The sequence below is a fragment of the Protopterus annectens genome, chromosome 14.part0 (assembly GCF_019279795.1).
Source record: "Protopterus annectens isolate FY-2018-M chromosome 14.part0, PAN1.0, whole genome shotgun sequence".
In the NCBI taxonomy this organism is placed as follows: Eukaryota; Metazoa; Chordata; order Ceratodontiformes; family Protopteridae; genus Protopterus; species Protopterus annectens.
Genome location: NC_056748.1, coordinates 556,594,495 through 556,615,834, shown reverse-complemented (window position 1 = coordinate 556,615,834; position 21,340 = coordinate 556,594,495). Strand labels below are relative to the sequence as shown.

General features: G+C 36.5%; 1 protein-coding gene across 1 annotated transcript in view; it reads left to right on the top strand.

The window, feature by feature from the left end:
- LOC122788702 (myosin-4-like) overlaps window positions 1-21,340 on the top strand; it is a 149,402-nt gene that overhangs the window by 86,254 nt on the left and 41,808 nt on the right. Inside the window, exons 10-18 of the mRNA XM_044055596.1 lie at window positions 2-125; window positions 457-593; window positions 1,637-1,892; window positions 4,978-5,220; window positions 6,626-6,802; window positions 6,888-7,033; window positions 7,121-7,211; window positions 16,803-17,192; window positions 17,283-17,409. Coding sequence (XP_043911531.1) covers window positions 2-125; window positions 457-593; window positions 1,637-1,892; window positions 4,978-5,220; window positions 6,626-6,802; window positions 6,888-7,033; window positions 7,121-7,211; window positions 16,803-17,192; window positions 17,283-17,409 — 1,691 coding nt within the window. The remainder of the gene's footprint in view (window position 1; window positions 126-456; window positions 594-1,636; window positions 1,893-4,977; window positions 5,221-6,625; window positions 6,803-6,887; window positions 7,034-7,120; window positions 7,212-16,802; window positions 17,193-17,282; window positions 17,410-21,340) is intronic.

Below are 21,340 nucleotides of genomic sequence, written 5' to 3'. Positions count from 1 at the left end.
GATATAGGGTATTAAATGCGAGTGCAATCCCTGAAGGTCAGTTTATTGACAGCAAGAAAGCAAGTGAAAAGCTACTGGGTTCCATTGATGTTGACCACACCCAGTACAAATTTGGGCACACTAAGGTAAATACACAATGTTTTGTTGAATTTTGTTTTATGAAACCTTAATCATAAGGTAAAAACTGTGTTTTTTCAAAAGGAAAGCAGTGGTAATATTAGTTTTACAACAAAATTAAGCAACAGAAAACAGATACATTATATGATGCCAAATTAAATAACAAATCGTTCTAAAGCCTATTTCAAAAGATGTTGAATCTTTAATTAAATAGTTTTATTTGTAACTAACTAGGAATTAAGTTGGATGAAAGGCTCATACTGAATGGTGGGTTTTAACATTTACATTAAACTTGATACATTATTTTAACAGAATGCACTGTGATTATTTTCCTGATAGGTTTTCTTCAAAGCTGGACTTTTGGGTACTCTAGAAGAGATGCGAGATGAGAAACTAGCCAAACTTATGACCCGTCTTCAGGCTCTTTGCAGAGGATACCTGATGAGAGTAGAATTCAAGAAAATGTTAGAAAGGAGGTAGAGTATGACTAGTTAAACAGTGTGGTATAAATTTCAATTATCAGGAGCAGCTTCAAGATGAATATGTAGTCTCTTTTAGGATTTTCCATTTCTTTTGGTAGGAAACTGAATATCTAGCATTTACTGCTGTACCAAGATGACTTCACATTAGAGACTTTCTTCTACCTCATTGCAGCTTAGACTTTGAAACTGAATGCTTATGTATTAGTACTGTCTGAGAAATGATTATTCCTAAGATTCCAGAAATTTCATTGTTTACATAATAAAAATGGTAGACATTAGGTTTGCCATGAATAATCATGTCTTGTGTAATTAACATGTGATTATTCAACCACAAAACATCTAAAATCACAAGGAAATTTTCACTCAAAACAGCAACACTCCAAAGGCTGCAAAATACAGACATTTTTGCAGGGGAATGCGCCTCGGTTCCCCCTGACATCACCTCAAGCCCTCCACACAACTGGTATGTATGACTGCCTGTGTATGTGTGTGGGTGCACATGTGTACACTAACTCCATGACTTCTAAAATTTGGAGAAATGAGAGAAAGTCATTAAAATGAAGATCTCACCTCATGTTTTTTCGTCGAGTCTAACTGCCATTACATGATGCCACTGACTTTCCAGTGACAATGTCCTCAGTGTCAGTCAACTGACTGCCTACAAACAGTAGGTTTTCCCAGTTATTATGTAATTTGTTTTTTTATTTATTACTACAATGTGCATTATAAATAAAGCATAATGCATTCTGTATACATAACACAAAGTAACAACTACAAGAAAGGCAGCCCCATGTTTCCCTTAGAACACATCAACCCCCCTGCTAAGGGTCTGTAACATAACATCACAAAAACAAACTCAGTCAGATGATTAGTAACCAATTGACTTGAGTGTCTTCATTTGTTAGGTTCATAATAGTTTCCTAGTTACTATGTCTGCTTTAATTTAATCAAACTGATTAAACACTAGTCTTGAGACTTTTCCACAGAGATTTTTTGTGATATCGTTGTAACATTTACGTGTTTGTGATTCTTTTTAGGGAAGCTATATTTACTATCCAGTATAACTTCCGTTCATTTATGAATGTGAAACATTGGTCCTGGATGAAACTTTACTTCAAAATCAAGCCCTTGCTGAAGAGTGCAGAATCTGAAAAGGAAATGCAAAATATGAAAGAAGAATTTGAAAGGATAAAGGAAGAGCTTGCTAAGTCTGAGGCAAAACGAAAAGAACTTGAAGAAAAAATGGTTGCACTTCAACAGGAAAAGAATGATCTTGCTTTGCAGGTTCAGGCGGTAAGAATTATCTATATATTATACATGTATAGCTAACCTTTATTTGACCGTATTTTATTTATATCACTATATATATATATATATATATATATATATATATATATATATATATATATATATATAGATATGTAAATATATTTATATATATTATATCACCGTATAGGCCTACTTAAATAATCTAAAGAGCATGATATCAATAGCATAAGTATCTAAATTTAAAAATATCTAAACACAAAATATCAACAAAATCTAATCACATCCAAGCCCCTCTGTAGCCTCATACCCTCCTGCTTGTTACATATACCAATGCCATGGTCACACATCAGTAGGGAAAGGTCATAAACCATTCCCTAGTATAACTTCAATTTTGTTGATATTCTGAGTTTAGAAAATTTTCTGTCAATATTTTTGCTGACAATATTATGCTGCTTAGATTATTATACATAGATAAGCACACAAGCACTCATGCATGTGTGACACACACACACACACACACACACACACACACACACACACACACACACACACACACACACACACACATTAATAACTAGTTTGTTATGCTATATAATATGCTGTTAATTATAATATAGTAGTGCAAATACAATAATGGGAGTTTAACATACATGTAATACTTTCTTTGAAGCATATGCTCAAGTGTAGTGACAGTAAGGAAAATTACAGAAAAAAAAATCACTTTTCCTTAGCAACTCTTTAATTGACTATCATTTATTTTTTGTAGGTTAATTGAAAAATCAGAATGCCCACTGACAACAGAAAACATGATTTTTTTGAGTCTCCATGCATTGCATATAGTAGGGGAAACAGGGAGTTGAAGATATACTAAAACATTTTTCCTAAACAGATGATGGAAGCAAATAGATTGACATAAGACCACACAAAGCATATGAGTACACAGTCACTGCTGAAGAAATCTTACTTGTACTATAATATCTAGAATACTGCACAATTTTCTATTAGGGTATATCTAAGGCAACAACACTTTATTAAGGATGCTCATGTCCATTAAATACAAACAGCTGAATATTACATTAGTCATAACAGAAAAATATTCCCATCAAACCATGAAATTGTAAAGTTGGCACTAGATTAAGATACTTTTCAACATTTTTAAATATTTTTTGAGATCTGTGAATGAGTCACACATAATTAAGAAATATAAAATTAAACATATATATAAACTCTTTCAATAATTGTAACATACAATCCCAAGCGTATAGAAAGATAATTTTGATCACACTATTACTTTAGAATACAAGTGTAAATCAGACTCCATGCATTCCAATATCTTATTATATGGTTTCATTTTTTAATCTTGCCAGTAAGGAAATTTACAAATCTGACTGAGGCTTTTGCTCAGAAATGGATGCTGTATTCTAGGGCTGTTTGTAATAAGAGAACTGTTGTAAACTGCATAAACTTGTTAGTAAATAGATCCTTAAATAAGGCAGACATAAATGAATTTGCATTTATTGGAAAAGGGTCCATATTTGGATTTCAGCACTTTGAGTTATGGTTTTATATGGGAATATTATGGATGACATTGTATTTAAGGATGTTTAAGGGATGGGATATATAGATTATGGCTGAAGGTATACTTTTTTAGAGTTAAAACCAAATGCATGAATCACATAAAAGGAGGGGAAATGCACCTAGGTTGAGAGGAGGTGCTTTTTTTGAATAACAGTTTGACAGTAGTTATGAAGACAGCTTGGCAAATATTTTGTAAATAAAATATATATGAGTATTTTAGAATATTATTTATGTACCATCATTGATTTGGGGGCATTTTACAGTACAATAACTGTTTCCAAAACACATTCATTTATATTTATGCTATTCATTTTCTGTAATTCCACCAGGCTTTCTCTCATGATATATTTATCCAAAAAGACCTACACTGTGCATGATATGTATTTTCATTTTTGTTATTTGTAAATTACACAGTCCCATTCTTCCCATTCGTGTAGTTAGATCCCCACTCTGACGAGTTGTCCTTATTTTAAAGTTTTACAAGACCCTCAGTAGATAAATACTTTTAAAAGAAACAACATTTTATGATGTGTGAGCCATTAAAGCTTATATTAATAATGGAGCTTCTTAACTGCATAAACTCCTGGTTCACAGAACTACATTTCATGGAACATTACTTAATTACATTTTCTATAAGGTTCCTCCAGGAAAACAGCTGCCTCTGTGATTCAAAGTCCACTGCAGTTATGCACTTACTTTATTCCTTTCTGAGTGCTTTGATTAATAAGCCTTAGTGAAATATGAATCAGTGAATTTTACATTAATGAACTACAGTGCAGTTATGCACAGAGCACTGTTTCTAGATATTTACTTAAATTAAAGCAATGCATAGTATAGCATACATGAAAATAGGGTGATTTAGGAAGGAAAGTATATGTTTTCTATATAACCATATTTTATGATTCACAGTATCTACGACTTTGCCATGACAACCCAGGATAAGTTAGTACCTTTCTTATTGGTGGAGAAAGTGAACGGGGACTGCGTAGCCAGTGTTACTCATCTGTCCTGAAGGGGGCACTGCCTCTATTCTTGCTGCAGGAAACACACATGTCACTCAGGCTGCAGACAAATGTTCCATGTGCAGGAAGTGGAACATGGAACACAAGAAGTGTACTGCATTCCAGCCAAGTATAATGGGAGTGCAGATGTGAGCACCTGCAGTGGGACCAGTGTGCAAAGCACTGCACCACACTTGGTAGCTAAGAGGTCAAAGGTATTAGCAATGACTGGAGCTTCTGGTGAATGACAGCCATGATTTCTGTCTCTTGCCCTCCTTTCCTGCTGTCTTTATGTATTCAGAAGTAGGAAGAATAATCAGGTGACTAGGCAATATAGACTCGATGATTACAGACAGCCTGAGTAGAAGAAAAAGAGACTGAATACATTATTTTGGAAGGGCTGATAAACTGTTGCATAGTTGTAATTTAGTAAAACTTTACTCCATACATGTTTACTAATTGTAAAGTGCAAATTTCATACTTTGGCAATGGATTTCAGTTATTTTAAATACGTTCCATTCTCCATACAGGAAGCAGACAATCTTGCTGATGCTGAAGAAAGATGTGAAGGACTCATCAAAAACAAAATACAACTTGAAGCCAAAGTTAAAGATGCAGTGGAGAGACTGGAAGATGAAGAGGAAGCCAATGCTGAACTGACAGCAAAGAAGAGGAAACTGGAAGATGAGTGCTCCGAGCTAAAGAAAGATATTGATGATCTAGAACTTACTCTGGCAAAAGTGGAGAAAGAGAAGCATGCCACTGAAAACAAGGTAGGCCATCAATGGAAACAGTTATTTTGTGGTCTGTGAAAAGGTGGCTGACATGCTGCAGACTGATAATTGTTTCCATATTGTACTTGGATGAAAATGGCCAAGTGTTGGTAAAGGCTGGCACATTACTATAAATTTAGGTGAAAAGAAATAATAAGTTACACCTTATTGATAGTGTGTCAGATTCTGTATAGGACAGCACTCATTCTCATGCATTGCTTTATGTGAAGCAGCACTTTTCTTTCCTATTTGTATTTTATGTGCCTTTCTAGACTGTATTTGTATTGTTGCCTTTCACTCTACAGTGTGCTTATGGATGTTCTGGTTGTCTAATCATCTGCTCAGTAACTGATACATTGATGCCCTTTCAGTCAAGACTGTTCAATTAAATAGAACTCTTTCATAATGTATTCTATAATTTTCTGTAAGGCTTGGCACTCTCCGGTCAATGTAATGGGTGTCGGTGTAGGTCTTCTCCTCACTGGGATGGGACAAAGTCCATCACAGGAAATACCGTATCCAAAAGTTGTAGATTCCCGTTCTTTTTGTTTATTGATATTTTGCAAGCAAAAGTTAAACTATTATATGCATATTATTGTTTGCAAGATCTACATATAGTGTTCTCAGCAATGCATTTTGAGTTTATATCTCTGCAGAAAAAGAAAAAAAATACTCACTGATTTTGATTATTATGTGCCCAAATGTTACACATTTATTGTGTATTGTTATATGACATACTGCCTGATAAAGTGGTTTGGTCTAAGTGATGCTTGTTTCTAAATGTCTAATTTTCTTAATTTTAGCTTATCTATGCACACAAATACTAGATACACTGACAAAGAGAAAGATAGACAGACTAACACACACTCATAGACACCAGTATGCTATTGATGGCTTTAGTGATACTGTAAGACTACACAGATAAGGCTTATTCTTTCCCTCACAAGGTGAACTAGTCTGCCAAGTCTAAGGGCTACTAATGCAAATGCCTGAGTATAAGATATTGACACTTTTACTCTTAGAATATGTAAGAGCTCCTTACTAATAAGAGGAAAAGGGTACAAGAACAAAAGACATCCTTCCACAAACCAAGTTATTTTTTATGAGAGGTGAGTTATTTACATAAAATTACTCTCCGAGTATGAGAAGTTGCTGTAGTTTTCACAGTTGAAAATATGTGACCTTTAATTGGTGGCTAACATCCTAGGATTTTCTACATGAAGTGCAGCTTACAGAGTTCAGGACCATGAAAACACAAGTGCAGTGACATTTTCAAAGAACAAAATATCATGATTCTGAATGAACACTAAATACTGAAAAAACTTTATACATTATTCGTAATTTGTAACACAGCAAGTGCATGTGCATTTCAAGTTTCATAATGTAAGCATAATGTCTTTCACAGGTTAAAAACCTCACTGAAGAACTGACCGTTGTTGAGGAAAATATTGTCAAACTAACCAAGGAGAAGAAGGCCCTTCAGGAAGCACATCAGCAAGCTCTGGATGATCTGCAAGCAGAAGAGGACAAAGTCAATACTCTGACCAAGGCCAAAGCTAAACTGGAACAGCAAGTAGATGATGTAAGAGATGACATGCATGTGCTTAAACTTTGTAAATGTCATCGATTAGGTTTTCAGTACTACTAAATGTATATTTGTATTACAGCTTGAAGGGTCTTTGGAACAAGAAAAGAAGGTCCGTATGGACCTAGAAAGGTCAAAGAGAAAGCTTGAAGGTGACCTTAAGTTGGCCCAAGAAACAGTAATGGATTTAGAAAATGACAGGCAACAGCAGGAAGAAAAACTGAAGAAGTAAGACTTTTCCTATCACTGTATGATTTAAAGTAGTATAGTGTATTAATAATTACTATGTCGTTGCTAAATATATTTTTTTAATAGGAAAGAATTTGAAATCAGCCAGTTACTTAGTAAAATAGAAGATGAACAAGTACTTGGGGTTCAGCTGCAGAAGAAGATTAAGGAGTTACAGGTGAGAATTACATTTTCTTTCTTTAAGGACCAGATTTAGCATCTTTTAAGAATGTAGGAACGGATGGCTTTAAAGCACAGTAAGTGCACTCTCACTAAGCAGATCCTTGCAGTCTCTGTTTTTCTAGTGCTTTTATTTATGTCATGGAAAATCAGTGCAAGGCAAAATTAATATAATCTGCTATTTATTCTATCACAAAAACATACACAAGCAGATACATCCTGAATCTGGCAGCACTGTTAAACATTTTTGCCAAGTTTCAGAACTGGATATGCCACCTTTTTTCTTTTTTAAATAAATGATTAACATGGCATGCTAATTCAGTTTTATGTATTGCCATTTAGGAGACTATCATAAGGTAAAACTCATGTGCAACAGTACATTGTCTATGAAAGTAAATTAAATAGACTGGAATAAAATTCACAAAACTCCAAGGCAGTTTACCTTGATTTGCTGTAGCTGCAGTTTTTTTTCTTTCCCTAAACTGTGCATGACTTAGGCCCAGTGGTTCCCTGTCTGAACCCATGTGGTGCATTCATTACATGGAATGGAGGCTGGGTATCCCTGGGCTTTGTGGGTGCTCTACAGCACATTCTTTTCTTCCCAGGAAGCTCAGTCAGCTGATCACTTCCCCCAGTGGTAAGAGTCAGGTAGTAGGGAATGGGCCCACCTCCAGGTTCTACAGGTCAACCTTCATTTCTTTCCATTTGGTTAGCCTGCTAACACACAATAGCTTCCTGGCTAGGGGAGAAGCATCGGTCTTCCTATTTACATCTCCTTAGTCTTTCAGTTGTACACATGCATTACTGGGGCAAGCTTGCATGACCTTTGCTGTGGGTGAGTAGTTGTCCTCCAGTAGGTGTCACCATGAGGTGAGCCAAGCCATTTCCCTCCCTCCAGGATGCTGGAGCTAGCACCAGATCCTCTCTTACCCAATCTCTCTCAGGCACCCTATCCTCCCTTACCCAGTGTGTTAGGCACTCTATGCTCCCTTACCCAATCTCTCAGGCATCCTATTATCACTTACCCAATCTTTCTCAGGCACCCTACCCTCCCTTACCCAATCTCCTAAGCACCCTATCCTCCCTTACCCAATCTCTCAGGTATTGTATCCACACTTACCCAATCTCTCAGGAACCCTACCATCCCTTACCCAATCTGTTAGGCACCCTATCCTCCCTTACCCAATCTCTTAGGCATCCTATCATTACTTGCCCAATCTCTCAGGCATCCTACCCTCCCTTACCCAATGTGTTAGGCACCCTATCCTCCCTTACCCAGTCTCTCAGACATCCATACTACTAACTGAACAGAAGTCACCTAGGCCACAGTCAGTGCTTCCTCACTCTCAGCCATATGGCTGGGTACATTAATTACTTTTCATGTTGATTGCTCCAGTATGTTGGTTCAAAGCATTATTTGCTTGTAGTATGAAGCTCATTTCTTATTATAACAATGCATTTAGGCTCAAAATGTAACTACTAATTCTTCTGTGAGGTCAAGGAGTAATGATGAAGGAGCAAATACTTCTTATGTTTTAATGCCTGACCTTTCTTATGTCAGTGTGACCTCAGAGTGAGAATGTATATATAAGGGAGTATGAAGGTACATGGGTACTTGCTCCTACAAAAACACTTGTTTTAGATTTTAAAATATTCACTGAATTCCTGTTTTCCTTGACTTCATATGTTTAGCTTATACATGCTGCAGAATTGTATGGGCAATTCTGTTTAAAGTGTCTGCCTTTTTGATCTGACATAGTAGATTTCCCACAATCCAGTTGTACAAGACAGAAGTTTCCTAACGAGCATAATCATCATAAGTAACATCCTAAGTAAATGAGTACGTAATTTCTTAATTTGCTAACAAACAATCATGGTTTAAAAATCACAGTTTACAGTCTATAGAAGAAGAGACTGTAGTTTGTAATTTCAAGCACTTTATTTATTTTGTTATTCTCAATCCCTTTATTCAGATCCATCTTCATAATAACTTGGTAGGAAAGCACTGTGTTTCAAAAACATTTTGCAGCTGTTATTTATACTTAACCAAGAGCAAATTTTTCATTAATATTAAAGATTTCTAGTAAGTTATTTTTAATTGGTCAAAAACTGTAAAACTAGCTTTAGATTGGCTGAAAGGCTAACCACTGGTGAATGGTTTGCAGGGTGAGAAATCGGCCAATAGGGAGTCATAGTTGTAGAGAATTAGCCTATAGGGAGTTGGATTAAATTAGTGAATGGCATGCTCTTCCCTAGAATCGGAACAGCCAAGTGGAACGGAGGGCCAGAAAAAATAATAAAATAAATGTAGAAATGAACAAATAAAAAACTAGATGGTGGTGGTGGACTAAAAGGCTGTAAACGTCAGTATTGCCATTCTAGATAATAATAACAAAAACTGCGCACTGAACGTGATTCCAGTTACATGCAAAGTACTAAATTGTAATAAAATAAACATAAGTCTAAATAAAAAGGTCCGGGGTTAATTCAAATGTTCTGAGGGTGATTCTAATGTTAAAAACTGGAAGCGTTTGTGGAGACCCAAGCCGCACCATAAGTCTAACAACCACCCAGGCCATAGTTAACAGTTAAAGACTTTTTTGATTCTACCATAATGTATGAAATTAATTAAATGAAAGAATCCGAGGTCACTTTGATTGTCAAAAAACTGGGAGTGATAGTGGAAGCCCAAATATGTGCCATAAACGAGCAATCACCCGGGCCGTAGTTAACAGGTAAAGACTTTTTTGATTATAAATTATAAAACTATAAAAATAAAACTAATAATATGGAATCCCGATGGTGCTCATAGGATAACAGAGGAGGGGGGTAATAAACAGGGGTTTCTAGCTACCTTTTTGGGGAATTGGAACTAGGCACCAGGACAGAAATATGCTTTTAAGTGGTGGAGGTCTGTGTTAATCGGGCCAGCTGGGAGTACGGAATGATAGAGTCTCATCTGTTTGTGGCTTTGTCATCCCATCCTGCATTGTTGCATTGTATTATACATTTAATTTTAGTTTTAGGAACTCATTTTAAAATGTTTAATGAACAAGAAGGTTTCATTTCATTTTTAATTTTTAATTTATATTTAATTGAGTGGCCAAAAGAGTAAATCGATGTATATTGGTTGAGATGCTGGCCAGTATTTAGCTACAAGCGATAGTGAATTCCTCCAAAGGGGCGGTAGAAAAATAGGGACCAAGCAAATGGGGTGCTGGAAAAAGCTAGTCAATGGTGGGCTCATTTCCAGCATCAGCCAAAGCCTCCAGGAGAAAAACACTTCCAACCAAAATTAAAGGTGGAGAATGTCTTTGTAACTGGAGCCGGTAACCTACAATGCTAAAAAAATAAATAAACCCTGGCAGGCCTAATGCCAATATACTAATGCTCTTTAAGCCATCAAGATGCTCCTAAAGAAAAAAGATAAAAACTTTCACCAATTCTCCATTTGCATACATGTTAAATGTTAAGGTCAGCGGGTTACGCTGGTGGCGTGTAATTTATTACGCTTATGTAAAACTTCCCTTATTCTCCCATAGTGAGTTATCTAAAATACAAATAAAATAGGAAAAAATGGGAAAAAAAGCTAAGGCTTCAAAACATAAAGCTTTTGGAAAACCGGATGTGGGAAGTGCACAAAAAAAAGCGTGTTAAGTCTAAATAGAGAATGGCAGGCTTACGGTCATATTTAAGGAAATGCCACATTATATTAAGTGGCTAACTCTCACTCTTAGTTGGCATAGGATGGGGATAATGAGTGCAGTGACATGAATAACGTAATTATAAGTCACATCTGAGTCCTAGGCTTCCACCTTATTTTATCAATATAAAGATAAACGGTTTACAACATTTTTGCTTTAAATACGAGTGGACAACAAATTGTGGCATTGGAGGGAGAAGACTAAAGACTAAGAACTGTATGAACTGAAAATAAAATGAAATTAAAAATCGAAATGAAAATGAAATAAATAGATAAACAAACTTGCTATGGCCATGGTGTGAATAACTTGGAGAGTATATGTATCAGGGGCCAAAAAAAAAAAAAAAAATGGGGGACGGTCTTATATTGGATAAATGAATAATGGATATGTGCACCAGGTTAACTCCCAGAATCAGCAGTAATAAAAAGCAGTAATAAATAATAAAAATAAAAACAATTTTACTTACCACTACGTAGGGGGGACTACAAATATTACGCTATATGAAATGCAGACTTACCATGGATATAGCTCTTCAGCCTTTTCAGTTTAGACCTTGGAAAACCAAAAAACACTTGAAAAACAGTTCTCTAAAAATGAAAAATGTTTTTAGCAAAACTATTAGAAATAAATATTCCAGTAACAACTGTTGCCTTTGTGAAATATCCATTGATCTCCTTATGGTGTTCCAAATAAAGAGTCACAAAATAAGTTTCCCTGCACTTTTCCCTACTGGCTTCATCAGACCTACCAGTCAAATGTAAGTAGTTCTAGTTGGGATATTTCAATTTGGTTTGGTAAACAGCTGACAAAGATCTTTTTTCGAGAATAACAGAAGGCTGAAGTAATAAAGTTTTTCAGAGAAATAACCATTGTTCAGAGATAAATCTGGCATGGGTTGGTACTGTTAGTAGTAAGCATGGTGTAGTAGCTTTCTGAGATTAAGTACTCTATTGATCAAGATATGCGTGTTCAGGCCTGGGGGTTTATTTGCGCACAGTCTTATCTGCCAATCCAGTTCCTGTTTTTCAGGGATGTCATTGATCTGGCCTTGTAGTTCTCCTTTCTTCACAATGCTCAGGAAATGGAATCAGAAATTGCTGTGGCCATTCCTTTCTTCTTGATGCCTCGCAAATGCATTGTTGATGTTGTGGTACCTTAGATCATGTAGATGTTGTGCGATTCTTTCCTTGAATTTCCTTAGGGTTTTTCTGATGTAAAAAGCATTGCATTTTTACATTTAGCTCTGTAGACAAAGCAAGTAGAGCTGCAGTCCCGTGTTATATCACTGTTAAAAGTCTTTTGGGCATTGGGGCAAAAGAAGTGGTCAGTGTTGCTCAGGTGGGTGCAGTAGACTCACTTTGTTTTCTTGCATGAGAATATTCCTGGATTTGTATGTGGGAGGGTGTCTGTTTACTTGCTTGCTTTTTCCACATATTGTCTGATGTTTTTATTCCTCCTTATGCTGAAACTGAGTTTGTTGGGGAGGATCTCATTGATGGTGGTATTGCTCCTTAAAATACTCCAGTTGTCTATGATGATGTCTTTCAGTATGTGAAAGTCTGTGGAGTAGGTCAGGATCATTGTGATGTTTTCATGCTCTGTCTTTTTCCTTTTTCTTCTTCCCACTTTGAGGGTACCTGGGTTGTTCTGTTTTTTTCTCTATTATGGAGTCAAATATCTGTCTGTTTACAGCCGTTTATCCCACCACCACCATCTAGTTTTTTATTTGCTTATTTCTATATCAATGTTATTGTTTTTTCTGACCCTCCATTACACTTGGCGGTTCCAACTCCAGGGAAAAGCATGCCGTTCACTAATTTAGTCCAACTTCCTATAGGCTAATTCCCTACAACTATGACTCCCCATTAGCTGATTTCTCCCCCCCCTCCAAACCATTCACCAGTGGTTAGCCTTTCACCCAATCTAGAGCTAGTTTTATGTTTTTTGACCAATTAAAAATAACTTACTGGAAATTTTTAATATTAATGAAAAGTCTGCTCTTGGTTAAGTATAAATAACAGCTGCAAAATGGTTTTGAAACACACCGCTCACCTACTAAGTTATTATGATGACGGAATGAATAAAGGGATTGAGAATAACAAAATAAAGTCCTTGAAATTACAGACTACGATCTCTTCTTCTATAGACTATAAACAGCGATTTTTAAACCACAATTGTTTTTTAACAATAAATACTGCAGGAATTAACCCTGGCATCAGAAGACTTCTATTTGGTGCTCCTACCTAGCTACTGTTGATCCAGAAACAGGATCAGACAGACTGAATGACATTATAGGTTTAAACCATAGAACTGGTAACATAGCAAGGAGAGCTTTAGATGGAAATTTCTTGTAAAGAAATTACTTTGCGTTTTCCTACACTAATTTGCTAACAAAAGGAAACATGATTTCCTCAAAGGCCTCATGTAGTAGTAGCTTAAGTCATTATGTAATCCTATTTATTTGTTTAAAGTGTATTAGTCACGTTCTGTAGCAAGTGTAAGTAGCAAACTCTTGAAGTTGGATGAAACTTCCTTATCATATACAATACCAAAGTGTCTAGTTTCAATGCAGAAAGTATGTTGTTTTTGCATTTCATTTTGTTAATAAGCCCAGACACCTGATTTTCTTTTCTTGGAGCTGAATGTTCCCACAATGACATCATGAAAAAAATGAACCCAAAATGCTTCACTAGTTAAAACTAATGTACCCTCTACTGCATTTCCATGCCAAATGCATCAATAGGAGTTTTGCTCACATAGACAAGCTTTCAACTAGGGATTGTTGGTAAATATGAAAGTAGTTAACTGATTTTGTTTACCTAGAATGTTTAGCAGTTGTATGTAAAATGTAATCATTGCCAACTGTAATATCATTATGCAGGTGTGGTTATATGAAAACTAATTGAGTAAGCAATTAAATTGAAAATTCTAATAATACAATATTCAGTCGGGAACATAAATCTCAAATTATTTTTTTCAAGAATTCTGGAAAAAAAATGGGATGACAAAGGGAAAAAATCCAGGACAGATTTTAGTACTGCTCTTATAAACTTAAGACATAATTAGAATAATATGGTTTACATTAGCATGCATTTTCTAAAGGATGTGAAGTCTGAAATTCATGTCTGTCATTATTTTCTAAAGGATGTGAAGTCTGAAATTCATGTCTGTCATTATTTAGCAACTATAATCCTCAATGATTTGCCAAAACTCAAACATTTTATGAAGAACAGACTAAAACTATGAGGCAAAAGTCTGGACATTCTTTTAAATTCTGGACAGTTAAGAGATTTAACTGAGAATGAAATTAATTGAAAACAAAGATGCTTCAGAACATGAGCAATACAGTTTAATTCATTTATTAAATCAGTGAGTGAACTTGTCAACAACCTATTTTATTCATGACTACAATCACAGGCACATTCTATTACCTGAAACATCCCCATATTTCTCTTGTGTAAATGGCCATTTTCACTGAAAGAGATCTAAATAAAAGCAGTGTTCTTTCCAGTATAGATACATTTGTTTTCTAGCCAGTACAAATAATATCTTTAGTCATTGCTTCCTGCAATTACATCAAATTGAGGTGTGCACATTTATAAAAGATACACAGTCTAGGTTCCTTATTTCTGATAATAGAAGGGAGAAATCAGTAGAAGAAGATAAAAAACAATGTTGAGGGCATGAGCAACACAGAGTCAGGCATTCGTAGTAGAAAGCAGAATGTTACTACTCTCCATACAGGAATTAATGGGACCACATTTAGAATATCTATCGTATTGTATTCTAAAATCCACCATGTCTTGTTCAGGCATACATAGGGCTGAGTCTGAACAGAAGAAGGTATAAGAGTGGGACAGTACCTCCTTAGAATTCATATAGTGGTGACTGACGTAACCAGATATGTAATGTGCATCTTTGCAGGATGAGTTTGAACTGTCAGAAAGTTTTAATCAGAACTGTAGGAAGGCTGGGGTGGACTGGACACCTGTTCCATGAGCTAACTTGTAGGGAGTGCCAGCAAATGTATGCTACCTTTAAAGAAATTCTTTGCAGTTTTAGAAGCTATAGAAGTGGCTGCCATCACATACAGAGAGCTTGTAAAGTGTCAAAGTGTCTTTTCTAAAAGTATCTATAGGCTATACATAAGTAGTCATGATGGCTTAATGACAGTTTGCAAACTTTCAATATGTGCATTTTAAAGGTTGCAACAAGTTATTAGGTTGCTGCTTATGAACTTTCTCTGCTCTCTTTAATAATGACAGCTCAAAACATTTATAAATAGCCTGTTTATTAATGTCAAACTCTAATAAATTGTTACTTCCAAAAAGAAAATCTATTTGACAGCTTAAGCTGTCATAAACAACATAAGCCTGCCAAATGGGTGTGTTGCCTGGAGTGTCAAAATCTCTTGCTATACCACTACCTTCATGTACCTTTTAGGAATCTTAAGGTAAAATGTATCAACTAAAAACAAGAATTGTACAGGAGCAAGGAGACATTACCTGAAAAAAAAGACATTGTATGAATGCATGTGTTGGGGTGGCAGTCACTATGGGATGGAATGAAGAGATTTTTTTTTTCCACAAAGAAAGGTTGTGTTTTCATTGAACATTTTTTTAAATGATGTTAGATTCAAAACTGTAGGGAATTCAGGTTATCCTGAGGTGAAGGTATGATAATCATGAAAATGATGAAAAGTGAATACATTCTGGCTAAGACGGACTATTTATATAATGCATGGGATGGCTAGATTTAACTGGATCTAATACACCACCACATGTTTGGCTTCTATCCATTAAAGTCACAAATGAGCACCTGTTACAGTCTGGAACAAATCTCCAGGGCACTTAGAATACACTTCTGATTATGAGATCAGTTGAGCCACTGGGGCAGGCAAAATGTGACATATTGTTTTCCAGTGCATACTGCAGTGATCGTTTAGTTACTCATTGTTAACACAAAGGAATGTAGTCTGTGCATGTTAATGCAATATATGTAAGAAAAGGCAATAAATAATTTAAAGGCAAATCCCAGAGTGCCTTAGACAGAAATTGAAAGCATGTCACATAGAATACTGTTCTGACTGCATTGCCAATTATACTGTTGAAACAGATGAAACGTGGGCTACTCGTCTCCATATTAATTAGTGTATATTTTACAGACCATAAAATAAAAATTCAATGACCAGGTAGCACTCAATACAGAAATTTAATGTTTTTGAATGTTTCATTCATGGTTCTGATGATGTCTAAAGAAGAAAGCACTTAACTGTGATCGATTCTGTTTTGTGCATTAAACTTCTGTATCAAGTGCTACCTGTTTGCTTGATTTTTATTTTAGTGCAGATTTTTGCTGTTCGATTTTGTAGATATTCTACAACCCAATGAACATAGAAAAGGTTATTATAATAACACAGAAGCAAGGTGTGGTGTGTATATTCTGTGTTCCAAATACAGGTAATACAAGACTTTCCTGCGACAAGCTAAAATAAAGCAGTGACTCTCATGAAAATAATCTATAAAACATAAAACACATGTATGAAGTAAAAATCAATTCTTTAAATAAATCAGATGGAAAAGAAATGCAGTGAAAAATGGATGACTGATTAATCTTGAAAAAGTAAGAAATGTCATGTATATCATGACTGTATTAAAGTCTAGTTGTTACGTTGCTTTATATATGCTTGAGAACAGAAAAGGGAAAGCTATGAAACAGCTTTGTGTATCCTCATTAGGGATCTGGTGACTGTCGTTTACTTGCTGTCTGCAGTTTATTGTATAACAGAGTGTAAAAGCCAAAGCTTAGAGAATGAACATCAAATCTAAATAAGTACATTTAAAATCTGTCCCAAACATATATTAACAATTAATGTGAAATCATAGGCACGTATTGAGGAACTTGAGGAAGAAATAGAAGCAGAGCGTGCAGCACGTGCAAAATCTGAAAAACAAAGAGCCGATTATGCCAGAGAACTGGAGGAGATCAGTGAACGACTAGAGGAAGCTGGTGGAGCAACATCAGTCCAGATTGAAATGAACAAAAAACGGGAAGCAGAATTCCTGAAACTGCGTCGGGATCTTGAGGAGGCTACATTGCAGCATGAAGCCACAGCTGCTGCTCTTCGAAAGAAACATGCTGACAGCGTTGCAGAGCTTGGAGAGCAAGTCGACAACCTGCAGCGTGTTAAGCAGAAACTGGAGAAGGAAAAGAGTGAAATGAAGATGGAAATTGACGACTTAGCAAGTAACATGGAATCAGTTTCTAAAGCAAAGGTAACAATCATATTTATATAGTCTTTAACAATGAGTATGATATCTTAAACCTTCTATTACGATCATTACTTTTCTTTGTTTGCATTAAAGTCAAACTTTGAGAAGTTGTGCCATGCTATGGAAGATCAGATGAACGAAGCAAAAGCCAAGAGTGAAGAAAGCCAACGTTTGATTAACGATATAAATGTTCAAAGAGCTCGTCTTCAGACAGAAAATGGTGAGTTTGTTTAAAATGTATATAACATTCTAGGTTTTAAACTAAATGAATGAAACACAGTGGAATAATATAATGGCAAAATCTTTTATTAGAATTAATAAGTGAGTTATTCCAAATTAATATTAGACTTCATCAGGTCTCAGAGAGTATTGTTTTACATTGACCAGTGGGCTAGTTGCTGTTTTTTTCAGTTTCTGTGCCTAAGATCATTGTGATGTTTAGCATCGTGCAACAGCCATTAGCGGTGCCCTGCAAAGATGCAGGCTCTTAGAATCCAACTTTGTATGGAAAAAACAGCCCTGGATAGTTCCTAAGTACCTGGTTGCATGAAAAAACACTTAATTTGCACACAGAGCAGTAGTGCTGTGTGAGACCCCACTAACAGTGTAGTTCATTGCTCAATAACACCCAAGCAAATCTGCCTTAAATCTCTAGACTTCCAGCTAATGTGGTTTGCACATAAGGAAAAATTGCACTAATGGTCTTGTCCCCTTCTAATCTACCTGAATCCATGGATAGGCACATTCCCTTTATATCTGCAGCCAGCTTGGTCGATATAGCAATTGTCTGATGTTTATCGATGACCAACTAATTCTTAAACAATCAGATGCAATGTATAAGAGATGTAAATCTACATTGTCATAGGGGGCAAGGCTTTCTCATACAGCTGCTACACCTACCATTCAAGTTGTCAAAAATACAACACTGTTTTCTACTCATTTCTCATAGTATGGACCAAGCACATAGACTAATATACACTGAAGCCCTAAAAATTAATCTCCTCAAACCACAAAGGCCTCCTAGATACAGCAATAACATTAAGGTTCCTCAGCAACCTCTCAAGAATTCCACCAAAGCAACAACCACAATGACACATACAGCTTCAATGCATGATTTTTCAACTAATAAGACCATATGTCAAATAGCCACATAAGCTAAGGTTCTAGTCTTACGTAACTCTATTGTGAGACACACAGATGTCCCACTCATCAAGCTGAGCAAGGAAAGGGTCAGAGTCAGCTGCCTATCAGGGGCCAGTATCCTCAAGAAGATGCCTTCACTCAGGTCATTGAAGCACAAGTTCCAGTAAGATACTGGTAATGACACTAAACTGGGGAAATCAAAAGAAGATGAGAAATGAGATAGAAGGGAAGATAGTGGAACAGTTTAACAGCTTCAAGTATCTGGGAGGGGTGGATGAGGAGAAGGGAAGTCTGAAAGAAGAGGCCAAATTAAGAATCAGAGGGGCTGCAGCCAAATTGCATAGAGTGTCCAGTAGAGTGTATGACAGAAGAATGCCAAAGAATGTGAAAAGTAAAGTATACAACCTGCACTACTGTATGGTATAGAAACCTGGGCAATAAAGGCAGAGCAGATGAGGAAGCTAGAGGTGATGGAAATGAAGTTCCTGAGATGGGTGGTAGGATGCACACTGTAGGACAGATGAAGAAATTTGGCCATAAAAGCAGAAGCCAAAGTAGCTCTAATTGCAGAAAAGATGAAAGAGAACAGATTACTGTGGTTCAAGAACATGTGCAAAAAAGCAAGAGACAATCTGGTAAAGAATATTTGGGACAGACAGGAATAATATAAGAGGAAATGAGGGTGTCCAGCTAATGGGCGCATGGATTGTGTATGAGAAGATCTGCAACAGTCAGTCATGAGTGTTGAAGAAGGCAGGGGTGTGGCACTGAATCAAGAGAGATGGAAACAGTTAATATGACACCCCACCTCATGTAAAAAATGGGAAAAAGGGGGTGATGATGATGTTTCCTGTATGAATCTGCCTACCCAGGGGAGTGTAAATAACCTTAGATGAACCACCTTGGACTCTATGAGGAGAGATACAATGGAGCGTTTAGATTATGTGTCCTAGTCTGGTATGAGCCTAGCATTGCGCAACATTCTATCCTATCTGAGAATGATACCGCAGTATGAGCAGAAGATAAGTGACTTTAACAATTGGCTTAGTTTTTGTATCATTCAAAGGGGGGTACAATATTTGTCAGCTTGGGAGGATATGTTTGGCAGATTGTATGGCTTCTGCAAGGATGGTCTGCACCTGTCCCCGTAGGGTTTTAAATATTGACTAAAATTTGTCCACTTCCATAGTGTATGTAGTTTTTAGACTATGCCAACCTGATAAACCTTCCAACATATCACAAGACCCCAGGATACCATGAAGGTAATTTTGCTCAATGTCAGGAGTCTAAAGAGAAAACTCCACTCCTTTCAAGACCTCCTTACCCTGGAGAACATTAATGCCTGTTAAGTTATGAAGATGTGGTTTAAAGCTACTGAGATCACCTCAGCAGTCAAGGCTACAATGCCATCCTCACATTTAGACCAGCTACTGAATGGGAAGGGACAAAAAGTGTAGGTATTGCAATAGTCATCAGAAACAGTCACACCTCAAGACTGGTCAAGCAGTATGACTCACTTGAACTACATCATGTCCAGCTGTTCATAAGCTATGTCTCATTCCATACCATTGCAATATGTAAGTCTCCCTCCGTGACATCATAAGCTATGTCTCATACCATACCATTGCAATCTGTAAGTCTCCCTCCATGACATTATAAGCTATGTCTCATACCATACCACTGCAATCTGTTAAGTCTCCCGCCGTGACGTCATAAACTATGTCTTATAGCATACCATTGCAATCTGTAAGTCTCTCTCCGTGATGTCATAAGCTATGTCTCATACCATATCATTGCAATCTATAAGTCTCCCTCCATGACCTAGGACACCCACACTGCATACCTAAATGTACTGGAGTTGGTCTGCATTGAACCCTATACTATAACCCTCGGTGACTTCAACTACCCCACTATAAACTAGGAAACGTATACAACATCCTGTACACAGGACCAGAGATTCCTGGACTTTGTCAGCACAATTGCTTTGGACTAGTTAGTCTATACATCCACCCTGGCCACCGTCATTCTTAATATGATCCTCACAAACATGGGGAAGCTCTGCAGTCACCTGAGTGTTATATCCTCATTTGTCAGGATAGATAATAAAGCTCCTTTGAAATCAAAGTAAAGCCTGTTAACATATTCAACATTTTGAAATTATTCCAAAACAGACCACCTACTACTGAGTGACATCCTGGGAATATTTCAGTCCCCCCAAACCATGTGAGCACTCTCCTATGCTGAATTGTTCAGAGAAACCCTATACCATCATGTAAAGAACTGAATCAAGGCAGCTGTACTCACCTGAAATAAGCACAGGACTAACTGAAAAAACAAACCACCCAGGTAGAATCCTAATATCAACAAGTTATATAACAAAGGAAAGAAAACCATAGCCAAAACAAGAAAGTTCAATATCCAGCAGGCAAAATACCCTCATCAAAATAAATAAGCAACTTAGGAATCTTATTAAATCCACCAAAACTAAATTTGAAGTAAAGATAGCCTCACAAGCAAAGAACAACCAGCTATGTATGCAACTTCTAAAGAAACACACAATAGTGTCCTGAACTAATTGTAAATGTAATCTCCTGTATAGAGCTGGAGGATACAGCAAACCTACTAGATGACAAATTTAACTGCAGTTTCACCCTGCTGTTTTGTCCCGCTGACACCTCCCAAGAGATACCTTCAACCACAACTCCACCAGCTATCATTAGCAAACAGGTCCTCAATATACCCACCAAAAGCAAAAAATACTGCATCTGTAGGTCAAGATTAATATCCCTCATTTCCTCCTGAATAACATGAACCATGACTTATCTGACCCTTTAGGATCCTTGTACAAACTTAGCCTTCAAACTGGCTTCATGCCTAGTGAATGGAGGAATAAAACAGTTATCCCACTGCACAAGGGCATGCCATCTATTGACCTGGGTAATTACAGACCAATACGTCTCTCTAATCTCATACATAACACAATGGGAAGAATTATCATGAATATTATA